The sequence below is a fragment of the Gorilla gorilla genome, chromosome 10 (genome assembly GCF_029281585.2).
Source record: "Gorilla gorilla gorilla isolate KB3781 chromosome 10, NHGRI_mGorGor1-v2.1_pri, whole genome shotgun sequence".
In the NCBI taxonomy this organism is placed as follows: Eukaryota; Metazoa; Chordata; class Mammalia; order Primates; family Hominidae; genus Gorilla; species Gorilla gorilla.
This window is the reverse complement of record NC_073234.2, coordinates 69923340-69948223: the sequence shown is the minus strand read 5'-3', so window position 1 is coordinate 69948223 and position 24884 is coordinate 69923340. Positions and strand designations below refer to the sequence as shown.

General features: G+C 39.5%; 1 protein-coding gene and 1 non-coding gene across 2 annotated transcripts in view; one reads left to right on the top strand and one right to left on the bottom strand.

The window, feature by feature from the left end:
* Positions 1–1130: 1130 nt before the first annotated feature.
* The window catches only part of SINHCAF (SIN3-HDAC complex associated factor), a 43666-nt gene continuing 19912 nt past the window's right edge, over positions 1131–24884 (bottom strand). The window contains exons 2-6 of the mRNA XM_004052933.5: positions 18609–18756; positions 15746–15845; positions 14317–14443; positions 8127–8277; positions 1131–3354 (exon numbers count right to left, since the gene is read on the bottom strand). Of these exons, the coding sequence (XP_004052981.2) occupies positions 3195–3354; positions 8127–8277; positions 14317–14443; positions 15746–15845; positions 18609–18756 (686 nt within the window). The 3' untranslated portion in view covers positions 1131–3194. The remainder of the gene's footprint in view (positions 3355–8126; positions 8278–14316; positions 14444–15745; positions 15846–18608; positions 18757–24884) is intronic.
* LOC115930361 (small nucleolar RNA U13) lies at positions 24248–24347 on the top strand. Its single transcript, XR_004066996.1, has one exon. It is a non-coding gene; the product is annotated as a small nucleolar RNA U13 (small nucleolar RNA).

Below are 24884 nucleotides of genomic sequence, written 5' to 3'. Positions count from 1 at the left end.
CATTAGCCCCACCCGCACCTCTTGGTATCCAATCCTTCGTATGAGCCTCTCCCCTTGGATATGGGCAGGACCTGAAAAGACCCCTCTTGCTGGCAGCTTGGCTCTCGACACTTGCTGGTAGTGACAGTAATCATGTCAGTGGTCCAGTCAGCAGCCAGGCCATGCAGGGAGCACCCAGCTGGCAAGGAACTAAGCGGGGGGCCTCCAGCTGACAACCAGTGAGAGGTCTGGACACTCAGTCCTGCAGTGGCAAGAACTGAATTCTGCCAGCCGAGTGAGGCTGAAATGAGTTCTTCCCAAATCACCAGGTGAGAATGCAGATGAGACCATGAGCTTTCTAAAGGACCTATCTAAACCATGCTCAGACAGAAACTGAGACGCATTTGTTTTAAGCCACTAAATCTGTGGTAATTTAGGACGTAGCAATAGATAATACAGGTACTATCAACTTCCTTAGTTACCTTGTTAATTTCATAGTAACTGTATTAGGTGGCATCCAGACTATCCCAAATTTAAATACTAACAGTAGTATAAAAAGTCTGGCCCTTTATTACCTTTCCCAGGTAATAAAACAACTGGTTTCTAAAAGTCTGATATGGATTACACCTCTTAGGATTCCTCATAATCCTGTGAAGTAAATATTCCCATTAATTATTTAACTCAAATGACTAACAAGCGGCAGAGCTAGGAACTTGAGAACCAGCGTCCAACCCCTGATGCCACCACCCTTCCAACTTTTATAGTTTCCCTAAAGTCTCAATGATGCTTCCCGCTATGCCCATAGACAGTAATAAAACCACAGACAGTAAAAAGTACTGGGAACATTTTGTTCTTCCTTTTAAATCCATCTTATCCACTAGATTAATAATTGTGCACATCAGTTAAAATGTCTTTTATTCCAAAGTCTATGTCTCAGTGAAGAGGAATTTATTCCCTTCATAGCTTGTTATTAATACTAAGCACTTAAACTGAGTATATGTGAAAGCCAAAAACATTATTCTTACTGAAGACCTGTCAAACAAAGCCACAAAACAGCTCCTTTTATTTTCTAATAAGACTAGATTTATTCAACACCCTAGTAAAAGTTTTGATTATAAGTATCCAACAGTATAAAAAGTACAAAACAGATCTGTAGATTTCTAATATATTAATACAAAGTGCATGACTACATACAGTACATCCTACAGGCAAAGAGAGGTGGAAGGGGAAAAAGAAGACTGTGGTTGAGGTCTAGTAATAAATAAATAAATACAGAAGTAGAGATGATCCATATTATAGTATATCCTACCACCAATACTGCAGCCAAAATGTACAAAAAAAATCATTTTAAAATAACTCAGGAGGATGATAATGGCTGGACTTTTGTAATTCACCTCAAAGACTGTGGGAGAGCCAACTCAACTCACTGTATAGTCTGTGCATATGGTGGCTTGTAGCATGTAGGTTTTTTCCAAAAGAAGGAAATATAAAATGTTTAGATTAAGAACTATAAAACTACAGGGTGCCTATAAAAGGTGGCTTACTCCTTATTGTTATTATACTATCCAATTTTTAAAATGCAGTTTAAAAAATAAGCACTGAGTCTTGTTATTACAAGGCAGGCAAATGTTTCTCCCTCATTCTGAAAAGACTGAACTGGCAATGCTTTTCCTGAACATTTAGAAAAGAGGCAGTAAGAGTACTCTGGTTTGGGTTCAAGTGAGAGGCTTTTCATGAAAATCTTAGGATTGAAGAGCTCTAAGTTCAGGATATCTCAATGTTCAGAAAGCCTGACTAAAAGAAGCCAAACCAAAACCATTTAATGTGAACACAAACCTCTTTTCTTTTAGTAAGTTTTACTTTTAATACAGAGTGAAAGAAAATAAAAATTGAATAGGCTAAAACAAGTCAAACACCCATTCTACACAGATAAAAACCTTCACAAAGGTCAACTGAAGTAATCCAGAGCTGAAACTGAATTGTGCAGATTTTCAATGAAGTCACAGAAGTCATGTAACACAAACAAAAGTCGATTATATTTACACACTCAGCAAGCCCTCTAAGAAATGTGCCCCAAGAAGCATTAACCTTTGTTTTGTGCCATCCTGAAGACTTGCACGTTTTATTTTTCAGATAGCTTAACATTTTTAATCGAGTGTGTTCTCTACCATGCGGTAATGCTTTGGTACTATTCATACAGGGTCTTGCCTATCCTAAAGACTTGCCATTTCCCCAAGAGGAGCTTTGATTCTGCTTTAGAAGTTTTACATAAATTAAAATCTTTATCAAATATTAATATGAAGGGAGGCACAGGATGCAACATATATAGTCAAGTTACCTCTCTGTATATTTAGAAATTACTTTCTCCTCTAAGGTATTTGCAACAGAAAGCTCAGTCTGTCCTGCTTAATAATCAGTAGTACAGGTTTGAATCATCAGAAGCTTGGCAAGACCTTAATATTTCAAAATTATTAACAACTACCTCTAGGGGCAAGTTCATGTTACTGAGTTATGACAAATTTATTATCATGAGGGAAAACAAGAGTAGCCAGCCATCTTAAAAATGCCCCAACCACTGCTTCTCAATACAGAAAGACTAAAAACTACATACAGTTTATCATACAACAAATCCCATCTCTGTCCCCTGAAATTCCCCTAGTTTCATTCATTAGAAGGGGATTAAAAAAAAAAAAAAGACTTAAAGAGCACTTTACAGCAGCATTCAGCTTTCCTATGAAATACTCAGCATCTTAAATATTATATACAACTCTTTTTTTAGTAAGCTAGATACTGGCTTCAGAGTTTGTGGGAGTGGGGGAAATCAACCCATTCAAAACTACTCTAGAAATTGTCTTTTGGCAGAATAGCAGGTATCCAAGTTAAAAATAAGAGGGTCATTTAAGACCAGCCTGGCCAACGTGGTGAAACCCCGTCTCTACTAAAACTAAAAAATTAGCCGGGTCTGGTGGCGGGCACCTATAAACCCAGCTACTTGGGAGGCTGAGGCAGGAGAATCACTTGAACCCGGGAGATGGAAGTTGCAGTGAGCCAAGATCACGCCACTGCACTCCAGCCTGGGTAACAAGAGCAAAACTCCGTCTCAAAAAAAAAAAAAAAAAAAAAAAAAAAAAAAAAAAAGAGGGTGTTTGTAGCTTTGTGGTTTTTCAAAATTCAGATTTTTTTTTTGTTGTTCCCCTTCTACATAAAAACCTCAGTCACCACTCCTGAGTGGAGATGGGCAGAGGCTCTGGCCCCTGCTCCTCTGGCTTCTCGGCAGCTGCTTTCTTATTGCTGCAGCAAGGCTTGAAGAGATGTGTGTCAATGAGGACTTCCCCAAAACGGCCTTTATAGATGATCCCACAACATATCTTCTGTCTAAAAGAAAAAATGGAGAACAAGATACATTAATAAGGAAGAAAAATAGGAATACAAAAGAAATCTACTCACTATTATAACTAGTCCAATATAACCAAAGAATTGTGCTTCTACAATCTTGCACATTCCAAGTGAAAGGGCTCCTAGAGTAACCCCAATTAGCTAGAGAAGGGGAATTACCCAGTTGCCTTAAAGGCCACACCAGAATCTTCTCAAATATTGAGGAAGACGGCATTTTGAAAGACAGCAGTCAGTTTCAAAGGCTGCCCCTGATGTTGTTAACTATTTCCTCCAAAATCACCAACTCTTGAAAAAAAAATCAGCCACCATAAACAGGCTGATGCAGCTAGCAATTTTTTATATATATTTAATTTTTTTTTCTTTATCAACTCCTAAGTGCTTGAGTGGTAATTTTTAATTAAATACTGAGTAGATGAAAATACATGTGTGGGCCGGGTGTGGTGGCTTACACCTGTAATCCCAGCAGTTTGGGAGGCTGAGGTGGGCAGATAACTTGAGGTCAGGAGTTCGAGACCAGCCTGGCCAACATGGCGAAACCCCATCTCTACTAAAAATGCAAAAATTAGCCAGGCGTGGTGGCACGTGCCTGTAGTCCCAGCTACTTGGGAGACTGAGGCAGTAGAATCACTTGAACCCAGGAAGTGGAGGTTGCAGTGAGCTGAAATCACACCACTGCACTCTAGCCTGGGAGACAGAGCAAAACTCTGTCTCAAAAAAAAAAAAAAAAAGGGTGTGTGTTAGCAAAGGCATCAAAAATGACAACACAATGAGAATGCCTACAGACCACATACTCTAAGGGAAAAAAGATCATTTCCTATGAAGCCCCCTGCAGCAGGCCCCTCCACAGTCCCATCCTACCTCATCTCATCCTCTCCCCACTTAATTTTAGGTTTATCACTCCCTTTTCTTTATACTTCATGGTTTCACCGTATGTTGGCATCTCTAATCATACTGCACAGTTATCCATTTTACACACACACACACACACACACACACAGAGAATCACAATGTATTCTGCAATGTTTTAGTCAACATTAATTGAGATCCATACATATTGTTATAGAGGTTTATTTCATTTTAACTTATGTATAATATTCTACCCTGTGAATATATAACACAGTTTTATTTATCTACTCTTATTTTAATGTATAAACCAGTGGGCACATCTTAAAGGTTTTTACTAGTTTATATTGCTGGCATATAGGAATGGGAACATCTTCAACTTTACTCAAAAACGGCCATTTATCTACATGGTTATAACTATTTACACCTATAACTGACAGTGTTCTCATCATTCCATACCTTCTCCCCAACATTTGGTAATAGACTTTATTTTAGTTTTTTCACCAATCTAATGTGTATAAAATGGTATCTCATTGAAATTTTACTTTGTATTTCCTTGATTTTCAAAGTTTGAACACATTATCATTTAATGAGTTATTTCATGATTCCTTTCTAAGTGTGTCCATTTTTCTGTTGGTTTATCTTTTTCTTCCATTGTAGGAGTTGTCTGTATATTCCAGATACTAATCCTTTGTCAGATATATGTGCTGGATATCATTTCATTTTCTTTATGGTATTATTTGATGAATTTAAGTTCATAATTATAATGTAATTAAACCTGGAGGTTTTTTTAAATGCTTAGTACTCTGTCATAAAAAAATCCTTTCCCACTCAAAAGTCATAATCTATTTCTACTTTAATGCATCTGTAATTGGTGTTTGTCTATGGTGTGAGGTAGGGAACCCAAGCCCAATTTTTCCACATGAATAACCATGTTGTTTTTAATATCCTAGCAACACTTATTGAACAGACCATTTTCGCCCACCAATCACCCCCACATCATGTATCACATAACAAGTGCTATATACATATGTGGGCTTGTTTCCAGGCTCTCTATATTATTCCATTGGTTTATTTTTCTATTCCTAGTCCCAAAACACATTAATTACCATGGCTTCATAATATGTCTTGATTTCTGTTAGGGCAAGTTTATCCACATCTTTCTTTTTCTTCTGAAGATGCTTATTTTGGACCCTTTGCTTTTCTATATAAATTATAAATTAGCTTATAAAGTTCCATAAATATGTTGGGATTTTGACTGCAATTACCCTGAATCTACAAAGTGATCATCTCCCTAACAGTCAGTTTAATAATATCTATGAATGTGCTATACCTCTCAATTTATTTAGGTGTCTTTAAATGTTATTCAACGGCCGGGCACAGTGGTTCATGCCTGTAATCCCAGCACTTTGGGAGGCCGAGGCGAGCAGATCACCTGAGGTCAGGAGTTCACTATCAGCCTGGCCAGTATGGTGAAACCCAATCTCTACTAAAAATACAAAAATTAGCAGGGTGTGGTGGTGCATGCCTGTAATCCCAGCTACTCCAGAGGCTGAGACAGGAAAATCGCTTGAACCCAGGAGGCAGAGGTTGCAGTGAGCCAAGATCACACCACTGCACTCCAGCCTAGATGACAGAGTGAGTCTCTCTCTCTCTCCATACACATATATTTATATATATATATATATATACACACACACACACACACACACACACACATAAATAAATGTTATTCAACAATATTGTATGATTTTTACATAACTCCTCCAAAGGGCTTTTGATATTTTACTACTACATTATTTTATATTTCCTAACACTATGATAAAATGTATCATTCTAATGCCAAACTGCCTAGATTTAAATCCTGCTCTACTTACTATGTAACCTTAAACAAAGTACTTCCTCTTTGTACCTGTGTTTTCACATAATGCTTCACAGAATTGTCATAAAGACTAAATAAGGCCAGGTGCAGTATCTCACACCTGTAATCCCAGCACTTTGGGAGGTCAAGGCAGGCAGATCACTTGAAGCTAGAAGTTCAAGACCAGCCTGGCCAATATGGCGAAACCCCATCTCTACTAAAATACAAAAGTTAGCCAGGCATGGTGGTGTGTGCCTGTAGACCCAGCTATTTGGGCGGCTGAGGTGGGAGAATCGCCTGAGCCCAGGAGGCGGACATTGCAGTGAGCCAAGATAACACCACTGCACTCCAGTCTGGGCTACAGAGTGAAACTCTGTCTCAAAAAAAAGAAAAAAAAGATTAAATAAACGCAAACAAAGTGGTTTAAAGTACTTTAAAGTACTTACACTATGCACTAGGCACTGTTCTAAAGTGTTTACTACTACTGGTACTACCACTATCACTACTACTACCAATATTGTATTGGTTAGAACCTTCTGTATAATGCTGAATAGAAATGGTGATAGTCAACACTCTTGATTTGTTCCTGATCATAGAGAAAATGCTTTCATTTTATCACAATTATGTATTATGTACTTTTGTACTTTTTGTAAGATACCTGTTGTCTAAGTAAAAAAGTTTCCTTCTATTCCTATTTTGCTAAAACTTTTTTTTTTTTTAAACCTTAAAGGAATGTTCAAATTTGTCAAACTCCTTCTTTGCACCACTAAGAAGACAACACCTTCCTGTAGAAACTATCAATGTGGGCTGGGCACAGTGGCTCACGCATATAATCCCAACACTTTGGGAGGCTGAGGCGGGTGGATCACCTAAGGTCAGGAGTTCGAGACCAGCCTGACCAACATGGTGAAACCCCTTTTCTACTAAAAATACAAAAATTTAGCCAGGCATGGTGGCCATGCACCTGTAATCCCAGCTACTCGGGAGGCTAAGGCAGGAGAATCACTGAACCCGGGAGGCAGAGGCTGCAGTGAGCGGAGATCGAGCCATTGCACTATAGCTTGGGCAACAAGAGAAAAACTCCGTCTCAAAAAAAAAAAAAAAGAAACTGTCAATGTGGTATATTATATTAGTTGATCGTCTCATGTTCAAACCAATCTTACATACCTAGAATAACCCTAGTGGCTGATGATATATTTGTTTCGGTATCAAACTTATATCAGCCTTAAAAATGCTTGGGGCCTATGCCCTATTTTATCCATAGTCTGGAAAAGCCAGTGCATAGGCCCCAATCATCTGTTCCTGGATGTTTAGTACAACTTGCCTATTGTGGTTTGTTTGTTTTTTTCTAAATAGAGTCTTGCTTTATCACCAGGCTGGAGTGCAATGGTGCAAAAATAGCTTACTGCAAACCTAACCTCCTAGGCTCAAACAATCCCCTCACCTTGGCCTCTCAAAATGCTAGGATTACAGGTGTAAACCATCACACCTGGCCTGAATCAATTTATTATGAGATTATCTCGGTTTTTCACTTTTTCTTGAGACAGCTTTAGCAACATGTCTTTTTTCTAGTACTGTACCTGCTTCACCTGTATGTTCAAATTTATTGGCATAAAGTTGTCTATAATATCCTATTATTTTTTAAATGTCTGCTTTATCTATACCTAAGTCTCTTTTCTCGTTCCTAAAATTGCTTATGTGTATTATCTCCTTTTCCTGATCCACTTTATCTCTAGTATTTTTTTGGTCACGTCTTTTTGAAGGACCAACTCTTAGTTTTACTGATTCTCTCCACTGCATATTGTCTTTCTACTCCACTTATCTAGCAATAGGCAATGTAGGTACTTTGATGTGATTTTTATTTTAAATAAATTTTAATAGGAAGAACATACAAAAATCCCACTTCCCTGCTCAATTCCTGCTTAATCCACTGCAATCATGTGTTACCAACTGTTTGCCAAATGCCATTTAATTGCTAAGGAAGTAGAAAAATACTGCCCATAATTAAGATGGTTTGCTGGTTAGAGAGATACTTTGTTTCTTTTACCTTTTCCAGTATGTGAGATCTAAAAAGGAAAAAACTGGTGTTCTGTTAGAACCAGAAGCCATCTCTGTATCTGAGCCGTCATCTGACTGGTTACTGTAACAAGGAGATTGAGCTGGGGAGGCACTTGAGGTGGTACTGTGAGCATCAGAATCTGCAATAAAGATTAAAAGAAAAAATAAAATTTTCAATTTCATTACATGTAATTGCAACTAAACCTCAGCATAAAACACTGTGAATGAGTTGGTAAAAAAGAAAAAGTAAAAAATAATTCATTTTCTATGCACTACTGATATTTGAAGATATTCAGACTAACGTGTATTTTAAAGAAGTGAAGAAGATGGAATAGACATACTTTTTCCTATTCCTCCTGCTTATACAACTAAAATCCCTGGATATTATATATAAAACAAACCTGAGACTCCAAAAGGTGATGATCATCTAGGGAGCTCAAGACCCAAGGCAAGCCATGGTGGTAGGTTCCTTAGTTTTTCTGGATTTTCCTTTTGCCTCATAATCCCCAGCTTTGGAAGTGAAACAGCAGCCACCCAGAAATGCCAACGGGTACAGACAATCAAAACAACAACAACAAAACAAAAATCCATAACCCCAATTAAAACCTGATCTCTCTAGCAAAGAACTAGGAAAAGGGCAGCCTAGCCAGACAGAAAACATTTCTGAACACTAACCTTCCTGTTCCAGCCAAACCCACGGAAAAAACTGTGGACACCTTTCCTAACCCCAGCAGAGGCTGAGGTGAAGAGCCTACATTTCCACCCTCACAAGACTTAGGAAGCACCCCAACACCTATACCAGGGTGGTGTCAGAGGAAGACTAGCGAAGTCAGGATTTTTGTTATGGCCCACTAAGTACAAGGCCACCCTCACCAGGTGGTAGTCTGAACTCTCTCCTGACATCCAGTAGTAACAAGGAGCCTCCCCCTCCCCCCAACCTCAGATGTCAATGGAGGTTGAGAGAGAAACTGGAATTCTAACACCTGGCGGTAATAGGGTGGTGAGGCCCCTCCCTCTTTCCCTGCCCTGAGGGGTGTCAAAAAAGCCAGTTAAAATAGAAGGGTTAAATAAGACCCAGAGTCTCACAACATAATCTGAAAATGTCCAGGTTTCAATAAAAAATTACATCAGTCCAAGAATCAGGAAGATCTCAAACTAAATGAAAAGGCCAACACTAAGATGACAAAGACATTAGAATTATCTGACCAAGATTTTAAAGCAGCCACGACAAAAATGCTTCAGTGAGCAATTATGAACATGTTTGAAATAAATGAAAACATAGCCTTGGCAAAGAAATAGGAAGCCTCAGTAAAAATAAGATAGAAAACTATAAGGAAAAAATAAATGGAAAATTTGTAACTGAAAAAAATACAATAAAGAAAATAAAAACCACAGTGGATGGGATGAGCAACGTGGAGGGGAGAGAGAAAACAAACAGTGAACTGGAAGAAAGGACAACAGAAATTGCCCCATATGAACGACACAGAAAACAAATGAACAGAGCAGGAGAAACCTGTGGAGCTTAGTCAAACATACATCTACATTCATGTCATTGCAGTCCTGGAGGGAGAGGAAAAAGAGAATAGAGGTGAAAAAGTACTCAAATATAGTGGCTGAAAACTTGTCAAATTTGGCGAGACATAAACCTAAGACTCAAGAAGCTAACCAAAGCCCAACAGAATAAACCCAAAGAAATCCATGCCAAAACACATCATAATTAAGCCTCTATAAACTAAACCAAGAGAAAAATCTTGAAAGCAGCCAAAGAATAATGACATTATACCTATAAAGAGAAAACAAAAGATCCTGATTTAAAAGGAATAAAGGCAGTTCATTAGATGCAGAGCTAACCCTGATTTAATACTTTGCCTGTTTATGTGAAGATGTCAGATAAATGTACAAGCCAGAAAATAAGTTTCTTGGTTAACAGTCATTGTGCTATAAGGCTGTTGTACTGCCACGTCACAGCAAGAGCAGTATCATAAACCTCATAAACACAGGTGGGGCCTACCATACACCTTGCCCGTCCCAGGACACGTGGACAGAGCAATCCTTCCATTCAGATAACCAATCAAGTACTTATTAAATATTTATAAGGCATCAAATCCTATGTTACATGCTGCATGGAAAGAAACAGACTAAAGAAAATTTGGGTTTTTTTTTTTTTTTAATTATTTTTATCTTTTGGTTTTCCTTGAGACCGGATCTCACTCTGTCACCCAGGCTGAAGTGCAGTGGCATGACCACAGCTCACTGCAGTCTCAACCTCCTGAGCTCAAGCAATCCTCCCGTCTCAGTCTCCTGAGTAGCTGGGACTACAGGCACACACCACCACACTCGGCTGGTTATTTTTTTAATTTTTAGCAGAGACAAGGTCTCATTATTTGCCCAGACTGGTCTGGAACTCCTAGCCTCAAGCGATCCTCCCACCTCGGCCTCCCGAAGTGCTGCAATTACAGGCATGGTCACACCTAGCCAAGAAAATGTTTTTGTTTTTGTTTGTTTGTTTGTTTAAAACAGAGTCTCAACTCTGTCGCCCAGGCTGGAGTGCAGTGGCTGGATCTCAGCTCACTGCAACCTCCAACCTCTTGGATTTTCATGCCTCAGCCTCTCGAGTAGCTACAACTACAGGTGTGCACTACCACACCCAACTAATTTTTTTATATTTTTAGTAGACAGGATTTCGCCATGTTTGCCAGGCTGGTCTTGAACTCCTGGCCTCCCAAAGTGCTGGGATTACAGGTGTGAGCCACCACACCCAGTCAAGAAAACGTTTTCTGAATAGAGCTCACAAATATTTTATATTAACAAATATTTACATAAAACAGCATAAAATTAGGTATCTAAAAGAAAGCCCCGTTAGTATTTTTAATATGTTAACTTAGCAAACAAAATCCTCAAGAGTAGCAGGTTTTAAAAGAATGAGTCTAGTGGGATGTTTAAGACTTCCTAAATAATTAACATCAACAGACACCTCTATGCTGCTGAGGAAAACTCACTCTCCTAGGAAGTGCTTAATATCTTTAAACTATTTGAAATTTCAATTATCTGACCATTTTTGTTTTGTTTTGTTTTTGTTTTTGGAGACGGAGTTTTGCTCTTGTTGCCCAGGCTGGAGTGCAATAGCACAATCTCGGCTCACCACAACCTCTGCCTCCCAGGTTCAAGCAATTCTCTTGCCTCTGCCTCCCAGGTTCAAGCAATTTTCTTGCCTCTGCCTCCCAAGTAGCTGGGATTACAGGCATGCACCACCACGCCCAGCTAATATTGTATTTTTAGTAGACACGGGGTTTCTCCATGTTGGTCAGGCTGGTCTCGAACTCCTAACCTCAGGTGATCCGCCTGCCTCGGCCTCCCAAAGTGCTGGGATTACAGGCGTAAGCCTCCATGCCCAGCCCAAACTGCAATTTTAAGTCTTAAAAATTACGCAGGATTTGGAAGGCACCAAGGAGTGATTAGATGGCATCAAGTCAGTAGGGACAATGGGCAAAGTCAATGAGCAAAGCTGTGGAAGCCAAACACACTCCAGGAACTGACTCAGCTCAAACAAAAATAGGACCTTCAAACACTTTCTAGGAATTCTCAACCATATTTTATAGCAAGCAGAAATCACTGCAGATTTTGGAAAGGATGACACAAAAAGAATAGCTAACATTTATAGAGGAATTTATTTTGTTTTACAAAGCCATTTTTTACTTGATTATCCCCAGTTCTCTGATTAGAAAATTATGGTTAAACGTCAAGTGACTCCAGAGTTACACATTTGCTAGCGACAAGAGCCAAAATTCAAATCCAGATCTGTAACTCTAGGTCCAATGCCTTTCCAGTACACCACAAAATGTCTTGAAAAGGGAATACAGGGCTGGGCACGGTGGCTCATGCCTGAAATCCCAGGACTTTGGGAGGCCAAGGAGGGCAGATCACCTGAGGTCAGGAGTTCAAGACCAGCCTGGCCAACATGGCGAAACCCTGTCTCTACTAAAAATACAAAAATTAGCTGGGTGTGGTGGCATGCACCTGTAATCCCAGCACGAGAGGCTGAGGCAGGAGAATCGCTTGAACCCAGTAGGGGGAGTTTGCAGTGAGCTGAGATCCGTGCCACTGCACTGCACTCCAGCCTGGTTGACAGAGCAAGACTCCATCTCGAAAAAAAAAAAAAAGAAAGAAAGAAGAGAATACATACAGGCCTGGTATGTGCAGGATACACAGAAGCAAACACATAACCAGAAGCACAGACCATTTAGTGGGTGATATATAAAAATTCACGTTTCCCAACTGCTTCAATGCACAAAGGTGCCAGCAATTTATAATGTACCTGGTGAACACCCTGTTTCAGTTTAAGCCTCCACAATCTACACACCTTATTATCAAAGGAATTTATTTTCAGTCTCTAACTACTACACAGCACAGTTTCATAATAAAAATCTAAAATTACACTGAATATTCCCTTAAGTAAGGCAAAAGTGAGATATCACTTTCTCTATAATTAAGGGAAAGGGCTAAGAATATACATATGAATAATCAGTTCCTCCACCTTCAAGTGATAAAAGAAAATTAATGTTTCCCAAATGTTCATTAAAACATCTAGTGAGGACTGGGTGTGATGGTTCACACTTGTAATCCCAGCACTTTTGGGAAGCCAAGGTGGGTGGATTGCTTGAGCTCAGTTTGAGACCAGCCTGGGCAACATGGCAAAACCCCAACTCTACTAAAAATACAAAAATTAGCCAGGCATGGTGGTGCATGTCTGTAGTCCCAGCTACTCAGGAGGCTGAGGCACAAGAATTGCTTGTACCCCAGAGGCAGAGGCTGCAGTGACCCAAGATCACACCACTGTACTCCAGCCTGGGTGACAGAGCGAGACCCTGTTTCAAAAAAAAAAAAAGAAATAAAAGAAAATATCTAGTGAGAATGGAAGGTAGAGTTAAATCTTTAGGGAGATGGGGGGTTGAGAGCTGGTTAGGAAAGGTAAGTGTATAATTAAAATACATATACAAATTTATATTTCCTAAATATTTTACATCTCTACCACTTATTAAGTGGCCCAGATCAAGTTTAAATCACCTCTTTGTGCCTCCTATTCTGAGCTCTAAGATGGAAATAACTGAGATTACATATGTAAAGTGCTTAGTATACCAAAATGCTCAAAAAATGTTGAGTTCTCCTGCACTCCTCACTTTACCGTCACTAAACTTAGATGTCTTTTTCCATTATTCTAAAACAAGCATGATAACCATGTCTTGATTGATAATGTTCTCTCTAACAGGGCCCTATAGCTTTTTTAAAAGTACTGAGAGCTCCAATAGAGATCCACAACCCCTAGCCGCAATTCTGAGAAAGCTCTGGAAACAGAAAGTATATTCCTAACCTATTTGGCCACAAAATCTGGCATGACCTAAACTATGACTATAAGCAGACAAACCTGACTAGCCTATGTACCATCTATTTATTCCACTAAATGTGAATACTGCTACTTTTTGCTGTGAAAATACTAATGTGTTTGGTTCAATAATGCTCCTTCAAACCCCAAGGGTAATAGAGATATTTATTAGACAATAACATTATATGCAGTGTATTTCCTTTTCAAAATCTAAAATCTCAATTCCAAAATACAGATGTGCCATTACAGCAACCCCCCAAAACTTCCAATAATAGCATGTGACCTGACATTAATTAATTAGACATTCCTTTCTCATTCTATCACACAACACACACTGCCCCTTAAACCTGAAAGCAAGCCCTGAGGTTGGCTGTATTTCAATATGTGAGTTATGATTTCTAAAGTTACTTTCCAGAAAATCTGGACTTTGGTCTCAGATTGTCCCCTTTACGTACCTTCTCGCACATCTGCAGGACTCAATTTCCTTATGGATAAAAATCAAGTAAATGAGCTAGAAATGCACCTTCTAGAAAATTAAGATGTCAATAAAGACATCAGGGTGGTCTCAGTACAATCTGAAGTGGTTAGCTAGTAGAAATACTCTCTTAAGACATCAAAATCAGAAAGAGTGCCAAGATTTCATAGAAATAAGATAACATCTCTACCAAGTCAACATTGCCTTCCAGTGCTCTTTATAAAAAGCAATAAAGGAAAAAATGATCCACACATGCCATACACCACCCCCAGCCAAAAATAACAAAACAATTATTAAGTACTAATGTTGTAATATCAAACTTACTATGACGTTTAAATTCCTTCTGCAGTTTACTGATCTGGTTGCTTTTTATCCTGTTCCCAGATAGAGTTTTCACTTTCTTTGGTTTCAATGTAGTCTTTAGACTGGGTCCAGCCCTTGCATCTACCACCTGGAAGAAAATACTGAATATTTAATAATATTTTTAAAATGACACCAGTGTATCCCTTTGGTTCAGATCTGTGCCTATTTGAGAACCACAGTTTTATACTGAAAAGAGGATGAAGCTCCATGTGCACCTTTAATCATCACATGACATAAGGGAATAAATAATATTTATCTACTGGGGTTTTTTAAGATATTCTTTCCTGTGAAGTGGGTAATAGTGGGAGTCTATTGGAAAAAAATTTAAATAGATTTGTATATAGGATAATCGTTACTGGATGACCCAACTAGGTTAAGAACCAAACCTAAAAACAACTCCATTTCTACAGGATAATGTTTTGCAGTTTACGAAACGCTTTCATATACTTTTTATATTTAGTACAAAGCAAAAAATAGGGCTATTTTTGTTACTCCAATTTTAGACAGAAGGAAAACAAGGCAAAGATAAATTATGCATTTTGCCTTATTTCACCAAGCGAGTAAATGGGTAAGAGGGGTGGAGAGGGGAAAAGATTGCAATCAAGGTCTTCAGGCCTATTCTTTATGCTTTTTTCACTATACACCTTAATCTCTGAGGTGAGTTACACGACAGCAATAGCATGTTCTCCCACAGTCTAGCCCAGCCACTGATCTCACCCCATATGGTCCTGTTTCTTAGGTATTCATTCACATTTATTAGCTGCAGATTTCTACCCCATATAAAAAGGAAGATTGTTATCATCTTCAAAATCATGACCTATTATAATAACATAACACTGTCATCAAAGGACAATGTAAGGCTAGTGTGAACGATAACTGTGTTATACTTTCTATACACCATCTCATCCAGTTCTCACAATAGCTCTGTAAGAGAGCTATTATCTTTGCACTTCATGAATAAATATAACCTGCCCAAAGTCCACAACTAGTAAGTGGTAAAGGCAAAATTCAAATTCAAGTCTGATCTACATGTTCATTAGTACCAACCTGAGTTCAAAGGATCATGTTATCCAAAGAGATTTAAGAAAAAGAATTCATGTCTAATTAACTCTGGGAATTACTGAGTTAAGCCTAAAAACAGGTGAATGCTTACTGTGAATCTCCAGAAGGGGGATATTGGATACAGCCTTAAGGAAATGCCACACCAGGCTATTCTGTTCTAAAGATACCAAAATGTTAGGCAATTATATCTGAACAGCAGCTAGTGTTTTTCTTTATTCTTTTCAGACTTTTCTACCCTAGGGATATATTACTTCCTAAATTAGGGGGAAATTAATGTTACTTTAAATATAGTAGAGGTATAATTGAGAAAAAAGAAAGATGGACTAACATGATTCCAGTTTTTTTTTGATCCTGCTGGCAACTTCTTCCATCTTTTCACAAGCAGGACACAGGCATTGCAGATGTCTCCTGAACGAGTCTCATGCAATCTGATAAGAAAACAATCAAACCTTTATCAGTCTCCCTTACCTTAAAGAATTCATGCAAGCACATTTCTTTTGGGGAAAAAACTGTATCTATGTATGGTTTATAGATACAATTTAATCATCCTGGATGATCCCATTCCATTGTTTCTATAGAATATTTCAGAAATAAAATTATCTTCTAGATTCAACAAACCAATTCTATGTACTGCAATTTGGTTATTTTGAAATAAGAAATGCTTTTAAAATTAAATAGGCCAGGCTGGGTGTGGTGGCTCACGCCTGCAATCCCAGCACTTTGAGAATCTGAGGTGGGTGGATCACTTGAGGTCAGGAGTTTGAGACCAGCCTGGCCAACATGACAAAATCCCGTGTCTCTACTAAAAATACAAAAATCAGCCTGGCGTGGTGGTGCGCACCTGTAGTCCCAGCTACTCAAGAGGCTTAAGCAGGAGAATCGCTTGAACCCAGGAAGCAGAGGTTGCAGTGAGCCAAGATCGCACCACTGCACTCCAGCCTGGGCAACAAGAGCGGGACTCCATCTCAAAAAAAAAAAAAATTAAATAATTAAATAGACTGGTGTGGTGGCTCACACCTGTAATCCGAGCACATCGGAAGACCAAGGTGGGAAGATCACTTGAGTGCAGGAGTTCGAGACCAGCCTGGGCAACACAAGGAGACGCCGTCTCTACTTTAAAATTTTTTTTAAAAAAAATTTAATTAAAAAAAATGCTTTTAAAATTAAAGAGTAAAACTCAAGACCTAAAAGAGATTCTGATTATCACGGTTTTAAACAATGCTGTTTAATTAATCTTTCTTGAAATGTGTAAATACACTTCTTTTTTGGTGGGGGCGTGGGGGTGAACAGGATCTCACTCTGTCACCCAGGCTGGAGTACAGTGGTAGGATTATGGCTCACTGCAGCCTCAACTTCCCAGGTTCAAGTGATCCTCCCACCTCAGCCTCCCTAGTAGCTGGGACCACAGGCATGTGCCACCACGCCTGGCTAATTTTTCTGTTTTTTGTAAAGACAGGGTTTTGCCATGTTGCCCAGGCTGGTCTCCAACCCCTGGGCTCAACTGATCTGTCCGCCTTGGCTTCCCAAAGTGCTAGGATTACAGGTGTGAGCCACCACACCCGGCCTGTGTAGATATTTCATAAGTATCAAAATGCTAACCTTTGGCAAGTAAAATAATGTGCCATAATATTCCAGTTTCACAGCAAACAAAACCAGAGAGGCACTGTAGTTTTAAAAAATGAAAATGGCCAGATGAGGTGGCTTATGCCTGTAATCCCAGCACTTTAGGAGGCTGAGGCAGCCGGGAGTTCGAGACCAGCCTGGGCAACATGGCAAAATCCTGTATCTACAAAAAAATAGAAAAATTAGCAGGCCATGGTAGTGCATGCCTGTAGTCCCAGCTACTCAGGAGAGAGAGGTGGGAGGCTCACCTGAGGCCAGTGAGGTCATGGCTGCAGTGAGCCATGACAGTGACACTGCAGTTCTGCCTGGGTGACAGAGTTGGACTCTGTCTCAAACAAACCAACAAACCAACAAACAAACAAACGATTATATTGCTGAGTAAGGTGGTGCACACCTGTAGTCCCAGCTACTCGAGAGGCTCAAACAGGAGGATCACTTGAGCCCAAAAGTTCAAGGCTGTGGTGCACAATGATCACACCTGTGAATAGCTACTGCACTCCAGCCTAGGCAACATAGGAAGACATTGTCTCTTTAAAAAAGAAAAGAAAAAAAGAATGATTTCCCATGTTAGAAATTACTTTCACCACTTTTTCTTATCAAAACATTTGTTGATCATTTATTGTTAATCCTGGACTTTGTAACTATTCTGAAGGTGTCAAAAAGGTCTGTGCCAACCATGCATGCCTTTTTAAATTTTATTTTTATTTTAGTATCTTCATTTCCTCAACCTCCCAGGCTCAGTTGATCCTCTCACTTCAGCCTCCGACGTAGCTAGGACTACAGGCATGTACCGCCACGTCTGGTGAGTTTTTTGTTTGTATTTTTTGTGGAGATGGGTTTCCCCATGTTGCCCAGGCTGGTTTCAAGCTCCTGGGCTCAAGTGACCCACCTGCCTCAGCCTCCCAAAGTGCTGGGATTACTTGCGTGAGCCACTGCACCCGGTCAAGGGTAATTTTTTTTTTTTTTTTTTTTTTTTTTTTTTGAGACAGAGTCTCATTCTGTCGCCAGGCTGGAGTGCAGTGGCGTGATCTCGGCTCACTACAATCTCCACCTCCTGGGTTCAAGTGATTCTCCTGCCTCAGCCTCTGGAGTAACTGGGACTACAAGTGTGCATCACCACGCCCAGCTTATTTTTGTATTTTTAGTAGAGATGGGGTTTCACCATGTTGGCCAGGATGGTCTTGATCTCTTGACCTTGTGATCCGCCTGCCTCGGCCTCCCAAAGTGCTCTCAGATTACTGGTGTGAGCCGCTGCACCCAGTCAAGGGTAATTTTTTTAAAAGCCTTTTTAAAAATTAATCACAAAAGGAAGTCAACAACAAAAGGGTTTGTCTAGCTACAACTATAAGGGGCTTCACGACTAATGCAGTAGCTCCTCATAATCTGGAAAAAAGTAGGCTGTCAGCATTGTTTGATTCATTTAAAAAGCAGGAGACTTACACAGCCTAAATTAGAATAAGTGATTTTTTATTATTAGCACATTGTTCCAATCACCTTGCTTACAAATATTTCTGTATGCTGTGGTATTTTTTCACTCTAAGAATAGTACAAACATCAGGTGATCTTACCCAAAACAGCTCTGGAAGTCCTTTTCATAGCGTTTACTGTCAGTGAATCGAGAACTGGAGGACTTAGCTCTGCAAATACAGCAGCCCTCTATACTTCGGTACATCTTTGGCTTGTGAAAACCAAACATCTTTTCTTCTGGGCAATAGTCTGTAAAGCCAAGGGAATCGACATATCTTTGTTGAGGGCTGTAACAAGGAACCATTAAAGAGTTCTCTGCTCCACCCCACCCCCAAGCAACTTGGTGTTATATGACCAAGACAGGCAGGCAGCTCAAAGGAAGACCTCCTGGATCGACCTCCATTCTTGGCACTATCAAGGCAAGCGTATAAAACACAAAGAAAAGCCTAGTTATTTAAGGAGGACTCTACTACCTCCTAACTCGCCTAGCAAACATGCAATCTAAAAATGGGGAAGAGAAGCATTTTTTTAAATCAGGTTTTTAAGTAAGAAATGCCACAAACAATCCTGTAAAATAATGAAGCTGTACACAATTAAGGATGCATCCTTAAATTTAAGACACACCTTTTTATTTCGCACATTTGCATTAACGTGATTCCCCTCTGGGGAAGTTCTGAGCATTTACCATGAATACTATTTGATACTAAGCACACAACTAGCTCACTATGCATCAGCCCATACTACTTTGCCTAATGGGAATTCAGAGGGGATTTCTTCTGTGATAAATGGGAAGTTCTAAGCAGTCAAGTTTGCCCCTGAATTGAAACTGCTGAAAGGAAGATGTAAAATTCACAAAAATCCAAGGTTAGAATTTAATAATAATAATTCCTTATTATCATTAAGACAAAAAAAGAACGAGCTCATGTTGTCTGACCGCTGATCTGCCCCTTAGTTGTTAGAGGTTTGTGGACCTCTTCTGCGAGGCTTTGTGCCTGAGAGTAGTAACAGTGGGAGGCAAATGTCCCAGAGACGTAGAGTGAAATAAATTCCAGTCCTCCTGTTAAAAAAAAAAAAAAAAAAAATCTCAACGTCAAGGAAGGAATGAAAACAGCTCTGGGGCTGGATGCAAATATGTAGCTGGCAGTAAATCTGTACCTTAGGAAAAGTAATTTGGAATGAATATCCAAATCAAGGGCCAGCTCACCAGAACAACCGGACTAAGAGAGGTGATGAAAAGACAATGAATATAGAAACTAAACTCCAATGGACAAGTCAGAGGATGTGTGTATGTATGAGGGTCTAACTATAAATTATCACATAAAGCAACAATAAAAGAGAAAAAATTATTATTTTTTTTTTTGGAGACAGAGTCTCACTCTTTCACCCAGGCTGGAGTGCGGTGGCGGGATCTCGGCTCACTGCAAGCTCCGCCTCCCAGGTTCAAGTGATTCTCCTCAGCCTCCCCAGTAGCTGGGACTACAGGTGCCCGCCACCACACCCGGCTAACTTTTTGTATTTTTAGTAGAGACAGGGTTTCACCATGTTAGCCAGGATGGTCTCGATCTCCTGACCTTGTGATCCGCCTGTCTCGGCCTCCCAAAGTGCTGGGATTACAGGCGTGAGCCACCGTGCCCGGCCAAGAAAATTATTAATACCACTTCCGTGTCCATAGTTTTAGGAGTTATTACCACAGAACACTATCTTTTTAAAGTTGTTTTAGAAATAAACTTAGATGAGTAAACCTAAAGCTTCAGTACAGTCATGTGTTGCTTAACAATGGGGACACATTCTGAGAAATGCATCATTGGGCATCCTTGTGCAAACATCAGTGTCCTCACACAAACCAAGATGGCAATAGCCTACAACACCCCAGGCTATATGGGATAGCCTACTGTTCCTAGGCAACAAACTTATACAGCGTGTGACTGTACTGAATGCCGTGGGCAACTATAATACAATGGTAAGAATCTGTGCATCTAAATATAGAAAAGGTACAAAAAAATATGGTATTATAATCTTTTGGGACCACCATCATATATGCAGTCTGTGGTTGACCGAAACGTCCTTGTGTGACATATGGCTGTATTTGTCTTTGGATTATCTCGTCTGATCCCATTCCATTCCAATTCTGGTTAGTATAATATAGCAAGTATTAATGAAAATGATTCAGAACCAAATATCCAGGCTTTTTATGTGTATTTTTTTGCTATTGAGGGGTTTTGAAATATAGACAGAGGTTTTACAACTTTTAAAAGAAAAATTTTTTTAAACTTTTATTAGCAAATAATTAGCTAAAAACTGAAGCTTCCCTTTCAAACAGGCTATTGTTAATAAACTGTTCCTCTGCCATGTTTTTGTTGGTGAGAGAGGCAGGCAAAAGAGTGGGATGGGGGCAAGGCAGAAGGCCTTGATGCATTTCAATAATTAAGTCTAAACAGTTACCTCTAAGAATTGTTTTTAAAAAAACATTTTTAGTTGATAATAATTTTAGTTAAATGCTTGGGAATTTGATGTCTTTGAGAGGAAGAAAAATGAGGAAGTACCCACTACACAGTCATAAGAAAAGATCTAGAGAGGCCTGCTCAAATGAGGCAGATTTTTTTTTCTCAATCCAACAACAAACCCATATGATAACTGAAAAGAAAATCCTGAAGAAAATGGTCGCATGTTGCTTTGGAAAAAACAATGTCAAATGACAGAAGATTGCAGAAACAAGAAAGCAGAGTAGCAGTTATTGCTTTAATTTGTGTATTCCTGTTTTAAGGCAAAATGTAATACGGCCCTCGTCCTCACACCACCCTGCGCTCTTCTCCAAACTCGCCCAACAGCTTGCATTACCATCAAGAAGGTCAGAGAACAGTTCCTCTAATACTCTCCAACTTCATCCATAACTCTTGGAAACTTCAGCCTCCCTTCTCAGCAAGGACAAAAGAAGCAGAGCAAAAAAGGCCAGTTCATTCCATTAATACACAGACCAAATCCTATTACGACAGATAGATTCCTATCTCTACCCTCACCATCTCTTTCCCTTCCCCCAAATAAACAAGTCCTCAAAGCTATCAGCATTCAGCTCATCTCTAGGATGTGAACTACCTTCACTGAGGTTGGATTTGACCAAGACGCCATAGTTTGTGCCAGTTACCACACTGCTAAGCTGTTAAGGATGTTAGGGTTATAGGTGAATACTGAGGCTTCCTTTTTAATCAGCAGCCATTGTGAATTAAGTGTTCCTCTTCAATGATTTTTTTCTGCTGGTGGGGACCTCCACAAAACTTACCCAGCACCCCTAGCAAGACATTCCAGTCATAAGCTGAGGAATATTCTTCTTAGACATAGGGGAGAATAGGCTGATGTCTTAGGATTCATAATCCATTTTCATATAGTTCCGTGACCTTACTTTTGTCCTGACAAAATTATTCTGCCTGAACATCTGAGAGGGATCTAAATCCTAGGGCTTACCCTCTCCTAGGCAATGCTCAGTGAGAAATGCAATGAGGTGGCAGACACCTGTCCTTATGCAACACACAAGGAGCATGTGAACCTTTTAATGGATGACAACTTAATAAACCTATTAAGCCTTTTCTGAGCTTATCCTCACACTTAAGAGGCACCTGGGAATCTGCAGCAAATACACAGGGGTTTCATTTCGGGCTTTGTTTACAGCAACCAAGTTAAGCAGTGGTTGGTGTTTAACCATTTCAAGGTTTGGGAAGCCCTGAGATTAACTAAAATTATTTCCAAAAATCTACAAACCCATGAAATGTTTAAAAAAACAACAACAACAAAAAAACACTACTTAATCCCTAGAGCAAAACCAAGGACACAAAATGGTCTCTGAAACCAAGTTACTTTATATATTTAACAAAGTACTGGGTGGGCGTGGCATAACTTGATTTTAAACTGGAGATTTGTTTTTTCAAGCAACCTGGTGGTTCTTTAGAATACTGCTTTCCTAGTACCAAATTTGTGCAATATTAAATGATTCCTCCAGTACAATCTATCTTATTTGTTCAAATGACACCATCAGCTATGAAACTATCTGTGAATTTTGCCTCTATTCTCATAGGCATCATATCACTCGGCACTACGTTTTAAAGGAAGAAAGGTAATACTATCTGCTTTCTAATTGATTAATAGTTACAGCTGAGAACAGACCCCATACAATCTCATCCTTAACTATGCGTTTGGGGAAAGAAGAGGAAAATTAGCTGTGAGATAAAGCCAAAAATCAAGAAAAACTTAAAATACTGATTATGAACTGTCATTCGTCTTCTAAAATTAAATAGTGGTATGGTTGCAAAATTCTGAGTATACTAAAAGCCACTGAATTGTACACATTACAAGAGTGAATCTTATGGTATATAAATGAGTGAATTTTATGGTACGTGAAAGATCTCAGTAAGCCTGTTTTTCAGATATTTAAAAATAAAAATAACTGAGTTAGGAATTCACTTGTCTTTATCATCTTTGTAAACTCATCATCTAGGATGCCAGTCTCATCCTAGGTGTGTCAACCCAAACTGAGAGACCAATATGGGAATCTCAATCAAACAAGGTTTATCAGGCCGAGCTTGAGGATGTGCGCCCAGGAAGCACAGGTTCCAATAGGTTATAACCTGTGTTTCAAAGCAGATTACACGAGGCACGGTATTCATACATTTTTTTAAACAGGGGGATACCTGCAGTACAGTGAAGCAACAATTACACTCTTGTCGATTTGACTGGTATTCAGTGATGTTACACATAAGGTAAAGTAAGTATGTGGCTGAGCGGGTAGGAGAGAAGGGTTAATAATTGTGTAGGCATCTCAGGGTCTGGCGGAAGGATGATTGATTCCATCCTGCCTTTGTTCTATATCTGATACACAAGTTTACAACCAGTACCTGTTAGTAAAATATTTAACAAACTCCAGTTACAAATGCACAAAGGGTCAGCCTTAGTTAATAGGCCATGGTTTTATTACCCATATGTCCAAACTGCAACCATCTTGGCTCACTTTTCTCTTTTCTTCTGACACTATCATCATCATCTATCTGTCTATCTACAATATGTTTTCTTAAGGTCCCTGAAATAGGAAAAAAAAATCATTTCAAGATGTTTTTCAAGATTTGAGGGGTTACAGTTAAAACGTGCCTATTTATGAGAGGTTCTAACACTGATCTAACTGACATAGCTGCCTTTGCACGTACACATTCTTCAGCCAGAACAAATATCTAGAAGAGGCTGTGTCAACCCATTTTTCCTTGTATTTCCACATTTTCCCCCTTTTGATCAAAATTTCTCTTTAGAGAACACAAATGATCATACTTCATGTCCTTTTGTCCTTCTCCATTGGGAAGGCTCATTCCCAGGAAGTCATGTCCCACGTTGGAGGGAAAGAGGTGAGATGAGGTTGATGTAGGCCTGAGGTGGACACTCCAGGGGTATGTAGTAGAATCTGCTGCTACGCTTACAGGATAATTCTATCTACATTGTGCTACCATAATGGGGGGGGGGGGGGTGTTAATTTTTTTTTTTATCAAGATAGGGTTTCACTGCATTGCCCAGGCTGGTCTCAAACTCCTAGCCTCAAGCAGTCTTCCCACCTTGGCCTCCCAAGTGCTAGGATTGAGTGTGAGCCACTGCACCTGACCTATAATTCTGGTTTTAGCAATAGACTTAACTTAAGTTGGTTATAAATACCATGAGTAATTTAAGTGATAGTAAGAGAAGTAGGATAGAGACTATATCAAGGTTTGAGATCCTTTTGTCATTTGTAAGTGTGATGATTGGGCGAATTCACACGTGTGAGATGTGCCTCCCTCAAACCTTGTTATGACGTCGGCACTTTACCCATGAAAAAGGGGTTGAACTGCAGACTGGAAGAAATAGGAAGCCAATTAAATAGATCATTGAGAAGATCGGTAGTTTGTGCCTCTTGTAACCATTTAGCTTGCTTGGAAATTCTTTCTATGCAAGTCTCTACTTCACCTGAGGTGTTGATGTAAGTGCAACAGGCACTGTGAGCTACTGCACAGACTCCTTGTCCCAGCTACTCGGGAGGCTGAGGTAGGAGGATCACCTGAGCCCAGGGAAGTCAAGGCTGTAGTGAGCCATGATCACACCACCACACTCCAACCTAGGCGACAGAGCAAGACTCTCCCTCAAAAAAAAAAAAAAAAGCGCCATTCAATTCGCCAGCTATTTTGCCAGCTATTTACACTATGTGCCCATCCTTGAGTTGGTGGGTGTGGCCCAATGCCACATACCAAAATGTATCTCTTAACTATTCATTCATAATAGTTTGAATAGGTAAGTTGTTTAAAACATGAGTGAGCCATGGATTGGTTTTACTGCAGGCCTTACAAAGGCCTGCATAAGCATGATATATAACAAAT